Here is a 17,525-nt window from a genome sequence, read left to right on the forward strand (position 1 = left end):
TAACTCTAGCCACCCCCAATGCAATTAACACAATACAAGAGTGGAAAGTAGAAGAAAACGCCACTACAAGTGACCACAACCTAATCACATTCATTGTAGGTGGAAGAGGGTCCCGCTGGGCCATGGGGTGGGAGATGCAGTTTAATTACAGAAGGGCCGATTGGGAACGACTAGCGAGGGAGTGCGTCATTCCTGCCTTGCCAGAAGGTGGCGCAGACTTTGACATAGACGTAAACGACCGAGCAGAGGAACTGACCAATGCAATAACTAGCGCGGTGAAAGCTGCCGTACCGACCAAGAGGAAGGCCATAGCAGCCTCTCCATCACCATGGTCGCCCGAACTTGAGGATATGCGCCGGTCTGTTAGAGGGTTGAGAAGATATTACCAGCGCAGTGTCGTCTGGCCGGAACGGCAAAGATGGCTGATGCAGTATCGGGAGGCTAAACTTCGTTTTCAGAAAGAACTCCAGGCTGTTAGAATACAAAGTTGGGAAAATTTCGTCCAGAGCCAATTGGCATTGGACCCCTGGGGTACACCGTATAAATTAGTACGAGAGAAGATCCGCTCTCCACTGGAATTATCAACAGTCAGGCACGGGGACAGGATGACGGAATCCTGGCAGGAAACTGCTGAGGTCCTCCTCCGGTCCCTGCTGCCTGATGATAGCGCGGATGGGGAATCTGATCAGCAACAACAATTAAGACAAGACAACCTCAAATGTACACCAACAATACGGCAGTCTACCCTTTCTCGGAGGAAGAGGTGCCTGCCCACATAAAATCACTTAAAAGGGGTAAAGCTCCCGGGCCAGACGGCATTGTAGCTGAGGTGGTGCAATTCCTAGCTCCCCAGCTAACTGCACCACTCACTCACTTATACAACGAATGTCTGATACAACAAAAAATTCCAAGGGTGTGAAAGTCCGCGAATGTAGTCATTATTCGGAAAGGGTTAGATAAAGATCCAACAAATGTAAAATCCTACAGACCAATCTGCTTGATTAACATACTAGGGAAATATTAGAAAAACTACTAGCTGACAGACTGGCTGCACATAGAGTGCTGCGTGGGGTGAGCGTCAGGCAGTTCGGCTTCAGGCCTGGGCGATCGACATCTGATGCAATCGCCCTGGCTGCTGAGGTCTGTGGCTCTACCCCACGTAAGTACGTGGTGGGCATCATGGTTGACATCAGTGGCGCCTTCGACAACCTGTGGTGGCCTTCGCTCTCCTCCTGCTTGAGGGAGAAGGAGTGCCCAGGGCCGCTATATGGTTGTCTGAGGAGCTATTGCGAGGAACAGGAGGTCTGGCTATCATCTTCTAGCAAGAGAATTGGAAAGTCTATAACAAAGGGTTGTCCTCAGGGTTCCGTGCTAGGGCCCCTGTTTTGGGACATCAACATGTAGCCTTTACTATACACCCTACAACAAAGTGAAGAAGTGCTACAGGTGATAGCCTATGCAGATGACCTCCTCCAGTTGGTCGGCGGCCGTAGCCGCGAAGACATTGAACCTAAAATAGAGAGTACCCTAAACAAGTTACAACTATGGTGCCAAAACACCAAAATGACGGTGTCACCAAGTAAGTCCACCTACTTACTATTGAAGGGGCAATTAATCCCTAACCCGACTGTACGAATCGAGCGCTCGCCGGTTCTTCGGAGACGTGACGCACGATACTTGGGCATCATCATTGATGAGAAGTGGAATTTTTGGAAACACATCGAAACCGTAACCCAGAAAGCCCTCCAAACACTGAACAACCTAATATCCATAGGACACAAAAGATTTCATCTTCCACCTCATCTCATAAAACTCTATCATAACAGTATATTAACATCGATAGTGGGTTACGGCTCGGGAGTCTGGGCACACAGGCTCACGAGGGTGGTGCCCGCCATGACAGTGAGAAGGGTTCAGAGGAATACAGGGTGATTCAAAAAGAATACCACAACTTTAAAAATGTGTATTTAATGAAAGAAACATAATATAACCTTCTGTTATACATCATTACAAAGAGTATTTAAAAAGGTTTTTTTTCACTCAAAAACAAGTCCAGAGATGTTCAATATGGCCCCCTCCAGACACTCGAGCAATATCAACCCGATACTCCAACTCGTTCCACACTCTCTGTAGCATATCAGGCGTAACAGTTTGGATAGCTGCTGTTATTTCTCGTTTCAAATCATCAATGGTGGCTGGGAGAGGTGGCCGAAACACCATATCTTAACATACCCCCATAAGAAAAAACCGCAGGGGGTAAGATCAGGGCTTCTTGGAGGCCAGTGATGAAGTGCTCTGTCACGGGCTGCCTGGCGGCCGATCCATCGCCTCGGGTAGTTGACGTTCAGGTAGTTACGGACAGATAAGTGCCAATGTGGTGGCGCTCCATCCTGCTGAAATATGAATTGTTGTGCTTCTTGTTCGAGCTGAGGGAACAGCCAATTCTCTAACATCTCCAGATACTGTAGTCCAGTTACAGTAGCACCTTCGAAGAAAAAGGGACCAAAAACTTTATTGGCTGAAATGGCACAGAAAACGTTCACCTTAGGCGAGTCACGTTCATACTGAGTTGTTTCCCGCGGATTCTCAGTGCCCCATATACAGACATTGTGACGGTTGACTTTCCCGTTAGTGTGGAAAGTTGCTTCATCACTAAACACAATCTTTGAAACGAAAGATTCATCTGTTTCCGTTTGAGCAAGGATAAAGTCACAGAAATCGATTCTTATAATCTTATCAGCTGCAGACAGTGCTTGAACCAATTTCAGACGATAAGGTTTCATAACTAACCTTTTTCGTAGGACTCTCCATACAGTTGATTGTGGAATTTGCAGCTCTCTGCTAGCTCTGCGAGTCGATTTTCCTGGGCTGCGAACAAATGCTTGCTGGATGCGTGCTACATTTTCATCACTCGTTCTCGGCCGTCCAGAACTTTTCCCTTTGCACAAACACCCATCCTCTGTAAACTGTTTATACCAACGTTTAATACACCACCTATCAGGAGGTTTAACACCATACTTCGTTCGAAATGCACGCTGAACAACTGTCGTCGATTCACTTCTGCCGTACTCAATAACACAAAAAGCTTTCTGTTGAGCGGTCGCCATCTTAGCATCAACTGACGCTGACGCCTAGTCAACAGCGCCTCAAGCGAACAAATGTACAACTAAATGAAACTTTATAGCTCCCTTAATTCGCCGACAGATAGTGCTTAGCTCTCTCTGCCTTTTGTCGTTGCAGAGTTTTAAATTCCTAAAGTTGTGGTATTCTTTTTGAATCACCCTGTATGATTCTTAGATCGGTAGGGGCTTACAGAACAACACCAGGGGGAGCACTACTAGTCATAATGGGGCTTTGCCCCTTGGACATCAAAATCAGGGAGCAGGCTGCATGGTTCTGGATTAAGAAGGGAAATGTAACAAAAATAGAGGAGATCTTAGGCATTGGGGCAGGGGACAAAGGTGAGATTCGGCAAAGGGGAGTACAATTATGGCAAGAACTGTGGGATGCGGATGAAACAGGACGCAGGACACATGAGTTGATACCAAGCATTAGGGAACGGCTAAAAATGAAGTACTTTGAACCCACCAGAGAACTAATCCATTTTCTCACTGGACATGGACCTTACCCGGCATACTTATGTCGGTTCGGGAAAAGGGCCACACCCGCATGTGAATGTGGTGAACCGGAGGGCACTCCCGATCATGTGATTTACGAGTGCCCCCTCTTCAACGATGTTGCTTCTACACTACATGACCAACTACCCGACCATGACACTTACCACCTGATAAGACAAGAAGACACCTTCCAAACACTGAATAGACTTGCCAACGAGGTATCACAGAAAGTGTTGAGAGAATACATGAGGGAACAAAACTGAATAGCACAGATTACGACAAATACGTGCCCTACTCCCATACCGCCTGTGCGTGGATAGGCCGACCCTTTAGTCTGGAATCCGCCACGTACGGGATTAGGGGGAGTGGGGAATAAAAATAACCTGGATTTGACAATACACTGGAGATGACGTAGGTTAGAACTAGTTAGTAGGAATTAGACTAGAAATCTAGATTTAGGAACCTGCAGCGATTAACATCCTGGCCTGCCCAGTGTCAGGGGCACGCCCATCGGGATTAGCTCGATGGGCAAGGCAATAAAGTAGGTTTGTACATTGCTGACACATCTGTGACGCTGCAGGAAGTAGTACGTAGGTTTAGTTAAAAAATCTTAGGAGTTAAAATAAATAGCTGAATATAGCTGCCCATTGAAATTAGATTATAGCTGTAACTCACGACTCAATTTATTGTAATTAGCTGCTAATTGTAACTAACAGTAGCAAGTAAGACCCACTAATCAAATAAGGAGGTGGGTTGTGATGTATAAATATTATTGTTGATATGATGATATGTTCAGAAGTCTCATAGTCACAAGCCACAGCAAAAACCCCAAACAGAATATTGTTAAAATATTTGTGTTAGGAACCAAAATATAGACTCAAATGACTTTTTCTTTTAGGAAAAGATGGAAGCTACCCACATAAATGTCAAGATGGAACTGTGCAAGCCGTCAGATATTTTCTCAACGTCATACGAAACAAACAGTCATTACAGTAGGCAACAGGACCCCAACAAAGTGCGTCTGGAATGTGATCTCACAAATGTATCCTTTTTCGAGAAAAATACTCGGAATACTACAAAGAAAAGTGTGGTCCTACTGCAACTGAAACTATATTCGGAGTAATTTTTGTATTAGAATATCAAATACGATCCAAACCACCATAAATTAATAGCTGCTCAAAATGTGATGCCTCTCTAATGGCGATAAATAACCCAGAATTATATGCATTAGAATTTAGAGGAAAGAAACAACATGAACTGCATCTCAGAAAGGCTGAGATGGGCAAAATATGATCGTGTCTTCAACTGTTCTGGTTGAAGAGAATCCGACAGCGCACCATGCAAAAGTATGCGACATGTAACAGACGTTATCCACATCTATATTAAAAGTTGGTCCAGCTTTTAACAGGAGGAAATCGTGGACTTCTAATAATGGTACTCGCGACTATGGATCAAATAAGGGATATATGTTGCATGGAGTGAGAAAGATGGAGGAGGGAGTTCACATGAAGCTGGGAGCTGCTTGATAAAACACTTCGAGGTAACTAACCCCCAAATGAAACTTTTCCTCAAAATCATAGATAACTCAAGGGACAGGCATGGAGGTTTGCTTTTATTGCTTTGGAAATGTCTCTTGTTGCTGAATCTGCCCGGTATTGTTTCCCTGTGGAAGGTCACACTAGACTCCCTTGAATCGTGATTTTGGTCGTAATGAGTGTATGCAAAGACGCACGTTCAATAGTATGCACACCAGATGAATGAGCAGAAGTGGTAAAATCTGCGAATCCAAAAAGTTTCATTGTGATCAATAGTGAAAGAAACGGTTTCAGAAATCTGGATAAACTTAACACATTGGTCTCAAAACCAGCCTTATTCACATCCATAGATCCGATTCATTTCAGTGAAGCTACTCAATTTCAGTCTGAAGATCACTTCAAGCTAAGTGTGAAGCACTGCTTCTCAGACAAAGGATCCCTCACGTCAGTGGCTGTTCATATCAAGAGGAAAGGAAGGCATGTTGAGCCAGATCCATTTCAGTTGTCAGTAAAATACAGAAAGTGGCTATCGATTAACTAAAAAAAGCGATGATGTCGTTCTTTCATGGCATACATAACTGCAGCAGATCAACACTTCTCTGGGTCATGTACTGGGAATAATGTGTACAACGATGAGATACAGAAACTTCCTTGATGTGTCTATCTCAATGTAAAATACTTTATTAGACTGAGTGATAGATAGAGAGAGAGAGAGAGAGAGAGAAAGACTAATCACAAGTTAGGTGTAGTTCAAAATAAATCCTTACAAATTAATATTTTGTGTTCTAAACTTTTTTCAAGGGATACAGTCATAAGCCATAACTGACAACGCCGTAATTTTAATGACTCTAAAATCAATATTATTGTAATGACTCTAAAATCAATATTGCGCAGCATAAAAGGAGTTTAACATTTTGCTACACGCTTTGCAACGTGTTAAACTATCATTTAAGGTATACAGGAGGTTACTATTTTGCATTAAACATTTTTACGTTTTCACTGAACTTCAAAGTTACTTTATCTCAGAACTAGGTACAGGTGGCTTATGACTGTATCTCTCCAACTCCTTCAATTAATAGTTCAAATTTGTGTGTGAATAATCGTTTACCAGACGACGAAGTGTTATTTTCAGCTCTAACCTTTGTAGAAAACGTATTACGCAGAACCTTACCTTCACTAGAAATAGGAATCGTTTGTTTTCCAACTTTAATACCAAAATACTGCTTTGGCATCTCATTGCAAGGACACCATAGCAAAAGTGTGAACGATAAAGTATAAATCTTTTCATTTCCTTCGTCTCCCAGTTTTGAAGCATCTACATCTATATCTACACTCTGCAACCACCGTGAAGCGAAGGCAGAGGTTACGTCCTTTTGTGCCAGTTATTAGGGATTCTTCCCGTTCCATTCACGTATGGAGCAAGAAAAGAATGATTGTTTGAATACCTCTGTGCACGCAGAAATTATTCTAATTTTCTCCTCACGATCCCGCTGTGAGCAATACGTAGGAGGTTGTAGTATATTCCTAGAGCCATCATTCAAAGTCGGTTCTTGAAACTTTGTTAATAGACTTTCTCGGGATAGTTTACGTCTGTCTTCAAGGGTCATCCAGTTGAGCTCCTTCAGTATCTCTTGACACTCTCCCACGGATCAAACAAACCTGTGACCAGAGGTCGAAAATACCGCTTCAGCTGTAAGCTGTGACCATATGTGCTGCCCTTCTCTGTAAACGTTCCTTGTCCCCTGTTAAGTCCTATTTCGTACAGGTCCCACACACGTGAGTAATATTCTAGAACCAGTCCACGAGAGATCTGTAAGCAATCTCCTTTGTAGACTGATTGCACTTCCCCCGTATTCTACGGATAAACCGAGGTCTGCCACCTACTTTGCCCACGACTGAGCCTATGTGATCACTCTATCTCATATCCCTACAAAGTGTTACACCCAGGTATTTGTATGAGTTGGCCGATTCCAGCATGCAGACGCATTCCCGCGAGCTTCCACTAGCCTATGAGGAGAGACGCGTCGTGCGCCACAGAGAACCTTACCTGGTTCAAGTCGTGTCGCATAGCCTCGAGCGGTGCCCACAGCTCCTCTGTGAGCAGCAGCGAGTTCAGAATGTGGCGCTCCATCGCGTCGAAGACACTCATCAGCTCCTCCGGGTCCTTGAAGAACAGTGGGACTGCTTGGACTTCCTCGGTGTCTTCATCCTGTCATGAGACACATACTAGTTAGCTGTGACTTTTCTGAATTCAAAAATCAGATGTGGTATATTATGCCTAGTAGAACGTAAAACTGTATTGAATATTAAGAAACAAACTGTAAAAAAAGGTTTTTGGAAACGATACTGAACATCCAATGACCAAAGTACATAAAAGCCAATATAATTATTGAGTTGTACGTTCATATTTAAGCCAGAAGATCCATAGCAGCTAGGCCTGATTGCCAGTTTTGACACCATATAGCACCACCCAGAGGATACGCCCAGCTGCTGAAGAGGTACTCTCTGCAGACCTAACTATAAGGCATAAATATTCCAAAAAGTGGAGGTTAACACCATATCCAATGAAGACTGAAGATAGTTGCTTTCATCTTAAGAATAGAATGGCCAGTGCACAGCTAAATGTCACGTTTAACGTTAAAGTCCTCCACCACCAAGATTTCACAAAATATTTAGGCGTAACACTAGACAAAAACTTGTCCTACAATAAACACATGTAAAATACAGCAGCAAAACTGAGTTTGCACTATAACGTCGCATATAAGCTGAGTGTGGTACCTCATAGAGCGCAAGAACTACAACACTACGATGTCATTCCTTAGGACTTGTCTACTTTACTGCAGAGTATTGTGCTCCAGTATAGCTTAACAGTTCACATACGAGAATAATCGATGTTCAGGTGAGTGCAGCAATGAGGACAATGACAGGGTGCTAAGATTTCTTCCTCTACACTGGTTACTATCTCTAAGAAATATTACGCCACCAGATATGCGAAGGTTGAATGCCCTTCTCAAAGAATGTTGTTGTTGTTCTAGTCTTCAGTCCAGAGACTGATTTAATGCAGCTCTCCATGCTCTCAAAGAATATGAAAAACTAATTGTTATTTTCCATCTGACAATCAACTCTGATGTACCTGCACTTAGAATGCGCCGATTATGATTCAGGCAGCCACCCATCTTATTGGCAGAATCGCTGCAAGCAATGGACTTGAACATGAACGGAAACTCGTCAGAAACGTGTGCTAACACTGCCCATGAGGAATATCAGCCTCTCATAACACCTTCTACAAGGCCAGCCGGCATGGAATCACCGTGACATGCTTAGAACACAATTTACAGGATTCATACACGCCTTGGCATCTGTGTTGAAAGGCTTCACTGGCAGGAAAAGGCTTTTTCTTTTCAATGTGACTGTGGGAATGAACATCAGACTATCAAACACGTTGTAGCAAACTGTAGCAGACGGAGTTACTCCGGAAATTTAGAAGGATTCTTTGAAGTGACAGGTACATCCCTTACAGGGATTGAAACTTAGATATTCATTACGGTTTTAGTACTATTTATTTTGGAAAATTATGAAACTTTAAAGACTTTTTACACAAATTGCATTAACACTTATATTAATTAAACCACAAAGGACATCAAGCTACCAAACAAAAGCACTTGCACAATAAAATCGAATGAGCTAACCACAAATTATGTATTTAATGAACGAATAAGGACCATCAGTCAAATATATAAAGCAGATTGTATTTATGTGAGTATCTGCAGGAGCTGCTTCCAAACATCTGGATCCATTTCAACCGGATGTATCACAAAAACAGCGGGCCTCATAAGTACCAGCACTGTGGGGTTTACAACCTCCTAGCTCCAATAGAAGTGGAGATATGAACAAAAACATGTTTTTTTCAGCCCTTCCATGTATGATGCCCTGCAAAACAGGCATATTGTGTGGGAACAGAATATGTCTACCAAACCAACCTGCTTTGCAGGGCAGCCTGCATGTTTGGGGCAAGAAATAGTTTTCCAGCCTCCAACATGTAGGCTGCCCTGCAAGACAGGTATGTTGTTTATGAGCAGTACCTGCCTGCTTTATCAATCCACTTTGTGTGGCAGCCTGTATATAAATACAAGTAAATGCTTTTCAAACCCCTGATGTGTAGCCTGCCCTGCATGACATACATTTTGTGGGAGTAGTATTGGCCTCCTTTACTAAACTGTATTGCAGGGGCTACACATGCAGATAAACATAGCTGAGGAGAGGCTGAGATGGACAGAGGAGGGATGAACAGAGCGAGAGGGAGGAGAAAATGGTCAGAGTGAGGATGGGGAGACGCATGAGGCAGGTGGAAGGTGTAGACAGATAGTGAGGAGGTGGAAAAGGAAGAGGGGGAGGCAGAGATAGAAAGAGAGAGGAGGAAGAGGATATGGTCAGAGAAAGGGGGAGGAAGGTATGGTCAGAGAAAGGATGTGGAGGAAATGTACAAAGAGTGGGGGGATGAGATGGGGAGACAGAGAGAGTGGGGAGGAAGAGATGGACAGATAAGGGTGGGAAGATGAGATGGAAAGACAGAGGGAGGAAGACAGGGTCATAGAGAAGGGGAGGAGGAATTGTGTTCAATATACAGGCGGACGAAGCCGTGGGAAAAAGGCTAGTGATTAATTAACGTTAACATAACTAATTATACAAGTCAGCTACACAATCAGCATCGCAGCATGTGTTGGAAAACGTGATCACACACAACGAACAACATTTAGATTGTAAGTTTTCAATGTTGAATTGCCGATTTTGATTATTTAATTAGAATTTTCATAGTTTCACCCGTAACTTAATTTCTATCATAGCTACATAAATTTGGATGACACCAGTAGAAAGAGCAACTAATTTCCTGTAAGACTGATGTCCCAGTTGTATGTTTGCTTTAAATGTTCGAGGCACAGTTAACTAACACTAAATATGGTTTTCGTTAAGTAAGTATTGGTATCACTTTAATTAATATTGTGGGACGAACTAGTCACCCAGAAACCTTACAAATATGCCATTCTGATCAGCGTTTCAGAGCGCATCATGTTAAGAAAGAACGTAAGGATAAATTGTCGTAATTCGGACTGGTGAATGTCTGGTTAGTTGTTTGTCGCATTTGGCAGGAAAGCCGAGTCTTATACATAAGAAGAGGCCGCCATCTTGGTCTGGGGCTAATCTGCCGGATGAGTTTAAAGAGGCAGGATCTGTGTCACTCTGGGATGTGATTTAGCTTCTTGATTTTTCGGACTTAGAAAATTTCGAGTCCATAGACTCTAGGATTCAAAATTAGTTCGCTATGATCAGTTGGATTTTTGCATTTTTGCATGCAGAACAGGTCTCAACTTTCAGTTATTTCGCTGTGAGATGGGATTTTAACTCTGGCAGTACAGAGTGATTTAGAACATTTCGCATCTGTGGACACTTGCACCTGAAATTATTTTGCCGTTTTTTCATATTTATTAAAATTTATAGCTATTTTCAAACTACTACACGGGGGCTCGAGACGCATTTAGCTCAAAATTATGATAGTCATATCTTCATCAGTCCACTGTTTTATATGTAGATTAAATATAAAATATTGGCGGTTTTCCATAATTAATCTCGTTGCTGGACAACCATTTTTACACACAGTACGTGTTCATCTTGCCTAACAGACATCTTTTCCTCTTGCACACATCAGTGAAAATTAATTTAAGTTTATAGTTCAGTACGGACTGTAACGACCCCTGTGGTACAAAGACGACTCAAAGACACTGTCCAGTGGTCGCATTGAGAGACAAAATTTTGTTAGTGTGCCATCACAAGTCTCAACATGATCTGCAAAATAGCTTTGTATATGCGATGTTTTAAAGCTGCCGTGTCGTGTGTGTTCCGTTCAAATGGACAACATGCCTTGTTTCGGACAATTTACCGCCAAAGAAAATTCACCCACAGTTAGTAACGTCTAAAAAGAAGTCATGTCTTTCATTTCCAACAATTAGGAAATGGGTAGCTGACTAAAAACGTAGCAGTACTACTGTTGAAGAAAATCGGTGTGAAGGATATGAAAGACTTACATTGATTTTCATACCTCTTTCATAAATTAATAGATCGTTAACTTATCTGTGTACCATATTGCTGCTGCATCCAGTTCTTTTGCAACTGATTCTACCACTGCCTACAGGAAGTGGACTGTAGATCATGTGTTTCATTTCATTTTAATTCCCCTCCACGGTCAGCAGCCTCCGTCCCATGCAGCTTGGCTGGAAAGCAAGTTATAAGCTGGGCAGTGTGCTGGGACGGTTTTCTTCCCATGCCATGCTAGAAGAGGCTTGCAAGAGTTCCCGTCAGCTTTCATGGAACATCGCCAGGATGGCCCTACTAAAAAACTGTGGTTGGGCACAACATCTCCACATACCTGAGTGGCCTACGTTACTCGCGGGGCTTACGAGAGTTGAGAAGTGAGGTTTTCTGCCGATTCTACAGGCGAGAATTTTCAACGGTTCTTCTAGATTCGCTGTGTAATCGTATAGTATGCTTGAGAACATTTATCTGTTTTCGAAGGCGCAAGAACGTCTTCTTTTCGTGCTTTCTCGCAAGCTCTGACTGGCCTAGTGCTTCGTCAGATAAGACCTTTCAGAAAACCCAGTCGTAGAAATGTTGTTTAACGAGAAGTTAGATGGCAGTTAGGAGATAGACAGATGAGAGTAGGTAGCCAGTAGGCAGAGAGGCAGCAAGCAGCCAGCAGAGAGAAGAAGAAGATTCTGGACGACGATAAGGTGGAGAGCTGCTGTGTCTGCTAGCTGAGAGTCTAAGTAGAAATGGAATTGCACATTGGTTTTTGGTAGGAGGTTAGGACACGAGGGGACGTGATAGTACCAGATAGTTCCAGCGCAGAGAATGTTCATAATCGTTCATATTAGTTTTCTTGATCAGAAGATAGCTATAGCGAGTCAACCGTGGTGGCATTGTTATAGTCTGCGAATGTAGCCTGGCCACACATGTTGAAAAGTACGAGCCTACAGTAATACATGCTGTTACCGTGAATCAACGCTTCATTTAACGGAACTCTAACCTTGCTCCTCCGGTTAAATTCTGTGCTCGACTTTTCGTTACTGCAATTGAATCCCATATAGTTGTAGGCGTTCTCTCAGCATCCTGAAAAAAGTTGGTTTTGGAATTCCTAGCTCCAAACTGGCACTGGACGTTGATTTATATGGACTTCTGAGGAATGTTTCCAAGATCCGCTCAAAGTTTTCCTCAGACGTTGATAACCACCAACTACTTTTGTCTAAGACATCAGACACACCATGTTTCTTAAACTTCTGTATGCATTCGTAGATATGGTAAAAGATATTCCTGAAATTCAAACGCAATGAGGTTGCTGACTCACTCTTGCAAAATGCCGTCTCCGTTGGTCTAGTAGCCATGTTGCTGGAGATCACAATAATAAAAAAAACTTCTTGAGTTGCTGTTTCCATACATACATTCATACAATACCACACATCAATACAAACATTTATTACAATCACTTGGAAGTGTTTAGATTACTTTGAACAGCCCCGTATTTTCGAACACGTGATTGTGCAGAAGTGAATAGGTCCACGCTGACTGTGCAAAGTCACTACCGCCTGTCAGAGAGAGTGCGCCCCGAACTGCAGTAGCGGTGTTCGTTATTGTCGCCTGTGCTACTTTTACGTAGGCTACCCGTGGTACAGTGCTGTAATGCTGGAGGGCTATGAGCCCTGACAAGGCAATTCCAGCTTCAGTGTCGTTAATTTGTTTTAAAATCAGTTCCTGGTATCGAAAAAGCAGTCAAATCGTTCTGGCAGAACGGAGCTTCATAATCTTGTTAGGTTTGGGATGCTTCCTCTTCATGTCTTCCGACACCACAGAGCCCGGTGTTCTATCTAAATGTTGTTTCTCGTCAGCTGTAACAGAGCAAGGTAACGCAGAGGTAAGAAACTTTGTCTCGAAACCTGGCAGAAAATCCAAAGAGATTCTCGTCGTATGTGAAGTATGTTAGCGGCAAGAAACAATCAATGCCTTCTCTGCGCGATAGCAATGGAGATACTATCGAAGACAGTGCTGCCAAAGCAGAGTTACTAAACACAGCCTTCCGAAATGCCTTCACAAAGGAAGACGAAGTAAATATTCCAGAATCCCAATCGAGAACAGCTGCCAACATGAGTAACGTAGAAGTAAATATCCTCAGAGTCTTCTGATCCAGGCGGTATACCAATTAGGCTCCATTCGGAGTATGCTGATGCATTAGCTCCATACTCAACAATCATATACAACCGTTCGCTCGAGGAAAGATTCGTACCCAAAGACTGGAAAGCTGTACAGGTCACACCAATATTCAAGAAAGGTAGTAGGAGTAATTCACCAAATTACAGGCCAATATCGTTAACGTCGATATGCAGCAGGATTTTGGAACATATATTGTGTTCGAACATTATGAATTACCTCGAAGAAAACGGTCTATTGACACACAGTCAACATGGTTTTAGAAAACATCGTTCCTGTGAAACACAACTAGCTCTTTATTCACATGAAGTGTTGAGTGCTATTGACAAGGGATTTCAGATCGATTCCGTATTTCTGGATTTCCGGAAGGCTTTTGACACTGTACCACACAAGAGTTATGTGACTGGATTTGTGATTTCCTGTCAGAGAGGTCACAGTTCATAGTAATTGACGGAAAGTCATCTAGTAAAACAGAAGTGATTTATGGCGTTCCCCAAGGTAGTGTTATAGGCCCTTTGCTGTTCCTTATCTATATAAACGATTTGGGAGACAATCTGAGCAGCCGATGACGCAGCAGATGACGCTGTTGTTTATCGACTAATAAAGTCATCAGAAGATCAAAACAAACTGCAAAACGATTTAGAAAAGTTGTCTGAATGGTACGAAAAGTGGCAGTTGACACGAAATAACGAAAACTGTGAGGTCATCCACATGAGTGCTAAAAGGAACTCGTTAAACTTCGGTTACACGATAAATCACTCTAATCTAAAAGCCGTAAATTCAACTAAATACCTAGGTATTACAATTACGAACGACTTAAATTTGAAGGAACACATAGAAAATGTTGTGGGGAAGGCTAACCAAAGACTGCGTTTCATTGGCAGGACACTTAGAAAATGTAACAGACCTACTAAGGAGACTGCCTACACTACGCGTGTCCGTCCTCTTTTAGAATACTGCTGCGTGGCGTGGGATCCTTACCAGATAGGACTGACGGAGTACATCGCAAAAGTTCAAAGAAAGGTAGCACGTTTTGTATTATCGCGAAATATGGGAGAGCGTATCACAGAAATGATACAGGATTTGGGTTGGACATCATTAAAAGAAATGTGTTTTTCGTCGCGACGGAATCTTCTCACGAAATTCCAATCACCAACTTTCTCCTCCGAATGCAAAAATATTTTGTTGACACCGATCTACATAGGGAGGAACGATCACCACGATAAAATAAGGGAAATCAGAGCTCGTACAGAAAGATATAGGTGTTAATTCTTTCCACGCGCTATACGAGATTGGAATAACAGAGAATTGTGAAGGTGGTTCGATGAACGCTCTGCCAGGCACTTAAATGAGATTTGCAGAGTATCGATGCAGATGTAGAAGAAGACTCTACTCTCGGATTTGGGAGGGTAGTTGTTCAAATCCCTTTATGGCCATCCAAATTAAGGATTTCCTTGATTTCTCTAAATCGCTTTATCCAGTGGTCGTCAGAGTTCGTTTGCTCATGAGCCGATACTGACATTGTGTGTCAGCACCCTAGACCACATAAATACCGACCCATTATTAACCAGTAACCTACATAAATTAGTATGTTATGAGTCCCCAATAGACTAGCCACACTACAATAACGGCAAGATATGTTGGCCACCGGTCCCCCAAGCACTGACTGTTAAAAGTCCATACCATTCAGAACACTTCGTGTCGACTGCACCCGCTGTCTCAAATAGCTGCCGACCTCAGCGATCCAAAAGTTGTGAGACTGTAATTTCCTGACAATGTGGGGTTGTATTATCTGTGAAAACGAATGATTAACTGATTAATAACAGTAACTCTACTTATATGCATATGCATTGTGCAATGTGAGACACGATCACAAATGTTTAGTAAATATTTTGAATGTCATTTTTTCTTCTACTCATTACTTGCATTAAAGTAGCCTTAATTTCATATTCGTTGCTGCACATATGTACACCATCTGATTAACACCGTTTCTATAAGGCGCATTCACGAGTCCTCGTACTTCTGTTTGAAATTTATACCATAGCAGCTGATCGGTGCAAGGCATACACGCTCATGAGTTGTCAGCACTGGAAGATGAACATTGAAAATCACATCCATGAACATTGAAAAGCACATCCTCGAAGCTTGGAATGGTTGCACTTATTACTTCTGCTCTCCTGAGGTAAGTGGCTACATTTAATTAGCTCAAGGTCGAATTAAGCAACGTCAATTGAAATTAAGCAGACCTTAAAATATTACTCTCTCTGTAAGAATTTTTGTTTGTTATTGTATAGGAAAACTACACTCTTAAGAAACTCTTAACGTTAGCTGATGTCGGGGTTCGGATGTTGCTAGATCCGTATTATCATAAAATACGGCTGTGAACCGCGGTCGGCACGGATACTTTGTTCGCACCGCATGTGGCCCATGGGTCACAACTTGACAATCACTGGCTTAAGGCGAATGCTAGGTTGGTTCTTTCGAAAGGCAACGGCTGATTTCCTTTCCTATCCATCTACAATCCGAGCTTCTGTTCTGTTTTTAATGACCACATCGCCTCCGGGGCATTAAACCATTACCTTCTTTCCTACTTTTAATAGTACTGCAAACTGTAAGCAAAACACCATTAAGACAAATTGGCATCTAAATTGTAGTACTTAAGTTTGTAAGACTGAGACTCAACGACACAGAAAGAACGAAAATTCAGTGCAAATCGCTATTATAAAGCATGTAACCTAGAAGAGAGGTTTCCAGAGAGTTGAACGCGTACCACTGACGCAGTGCAAGGACATTTAAGGTGGTAAGCGCACAAATAAACAAAACATATACTGACATAAGTAATATTATTTTATTTACCTTATTTTTAAAAAATAAAATGCTAGTAAAAACTGTTCTATAAAAATTGCATCTATAAAATGTTAAAGAATATGGATTTGCTGCGGAATGTTTGTTTCTGACGGTGCACAGGGCACAGGAAGGTCGAATTGTAACCTCCCCACCCATCCGTTCATTAGTCGGCCCTGCCTTGGCCCGGAATGATTCAACGTGTTTTGACGTTGGCAATATTTCGAACGGATCTTGGTGGTTATTCGGAAGTTTTCGTGCCGCTTTGCAACTGCTGCCAACTTTCACGGTATACCAATGTGTGGCGCTGCCGTAATCATTATGCAATGAACGGTTTATTGTTGTTGTTGTTGTCGCTTTGTTGGACACTACGATAAGTGGCGTCGTGATACGAAGAAAGCTTGCGTCTGGAACTGAAGTGTACGTATTACAGCGAGCTGATTCTTGACTAATGTAATCGTGATGTGAAGTTGATAGAGTGACACATACGTGATTGCGCTTTAAGATAACAATGTAGCGCTTTTTAAGCCAGGAAGCTCGTTCACCTCCAAGAATACAGTTGAAAACCCTAAAGCGAAATCTAACCACAAGTATAATGATAAGCTACTTATAATTTGGCTTTACAGTGAAGACCAGTAAAGAAACCAGTGATAACCCATTCCCCAATGCTTTGCATGCTTAGAAAAGCTTTCAGATCAGAGCATGAAGCATTTTTTTTATTAAAACGTCATCCAAGTTATAAGCACTGAGTTTGTTGGTAAATGTATTAATTTAAAAAAAAATTGCATTTAGTAAAAAAGAATCCAAATGCATGGCAAATTTTACTAAACACTGACGCAAGCCTGATAAAAGCCTCATACCTGGCTAGTTTTAGAACTGCAAAGGAACAAAAACCTCACACAGATGTTGAGTCTCTCTTACTAGTCACGGCTAGAAACAGTCAAAGCAGTTTTGGGGGAAACAGCAGCCAAAGAAATGCAAAAGGTTCCGTTATCCAACAATACGGTAAAAAGATGAATTGAAGACACATTCCAGTACTGAAGAAACGTTGTCATTACAATTGCAAGACTGTGCTTATTTCGCTCTTCAAAAAGAGAGTGTATAGATGTTACATATACTTGTTTGTATACAGTTTGGCTATCATGAAGATATAAAGTTTTTATTTTGCAAACCGCTTGAGTCAAATGCGACAGCAGAAAATTTATTCAGTATGACTGATATTTATTTGTTAAAAGTAAATATTTCTTGGCAAAAATATGTTCTGCGCACATACATC

General features: G+C 42.2%; 1 protein-coding gene across 1 annotated transcript in view; it reads right to left on the reverse strand.

The window, feature by feature from the left end:
• Window positions 1-17,525, reverse strand: part of LOC126235287 (cilia- and flagella-associated protein 100-like) — a 168,003-nt gene that overhangs the window by 23,513 nt on the left and 126,965 nt on the right. The window contains exon 6 of the mRNA XM_049944013.1: window positions 7,200-7,361. Within this exon, the coding sequence (XP_049799970.1) occupies window positions 7,200-7,361 (162 nt within the window). The remainder of the gene's footprint in view (window positions 1-7,199; window positions 7,362-17,525) is intronic.

The sequence above is a fragment of the Schistocerca nitens genome, chromosome 2 (assembly GCF_023898315.1).
Source record: "Schistocerca nitens isolate TAMUIC-IGC-003100 chromosome 2, iqSchNite1.1, whole genome shotgun sequence".
NCBI lineage: Eukaryota > Metazoa > Arthropoda > Insecta > Orthoptera > Acrididae > Schistocerca > Schistocerca nitens.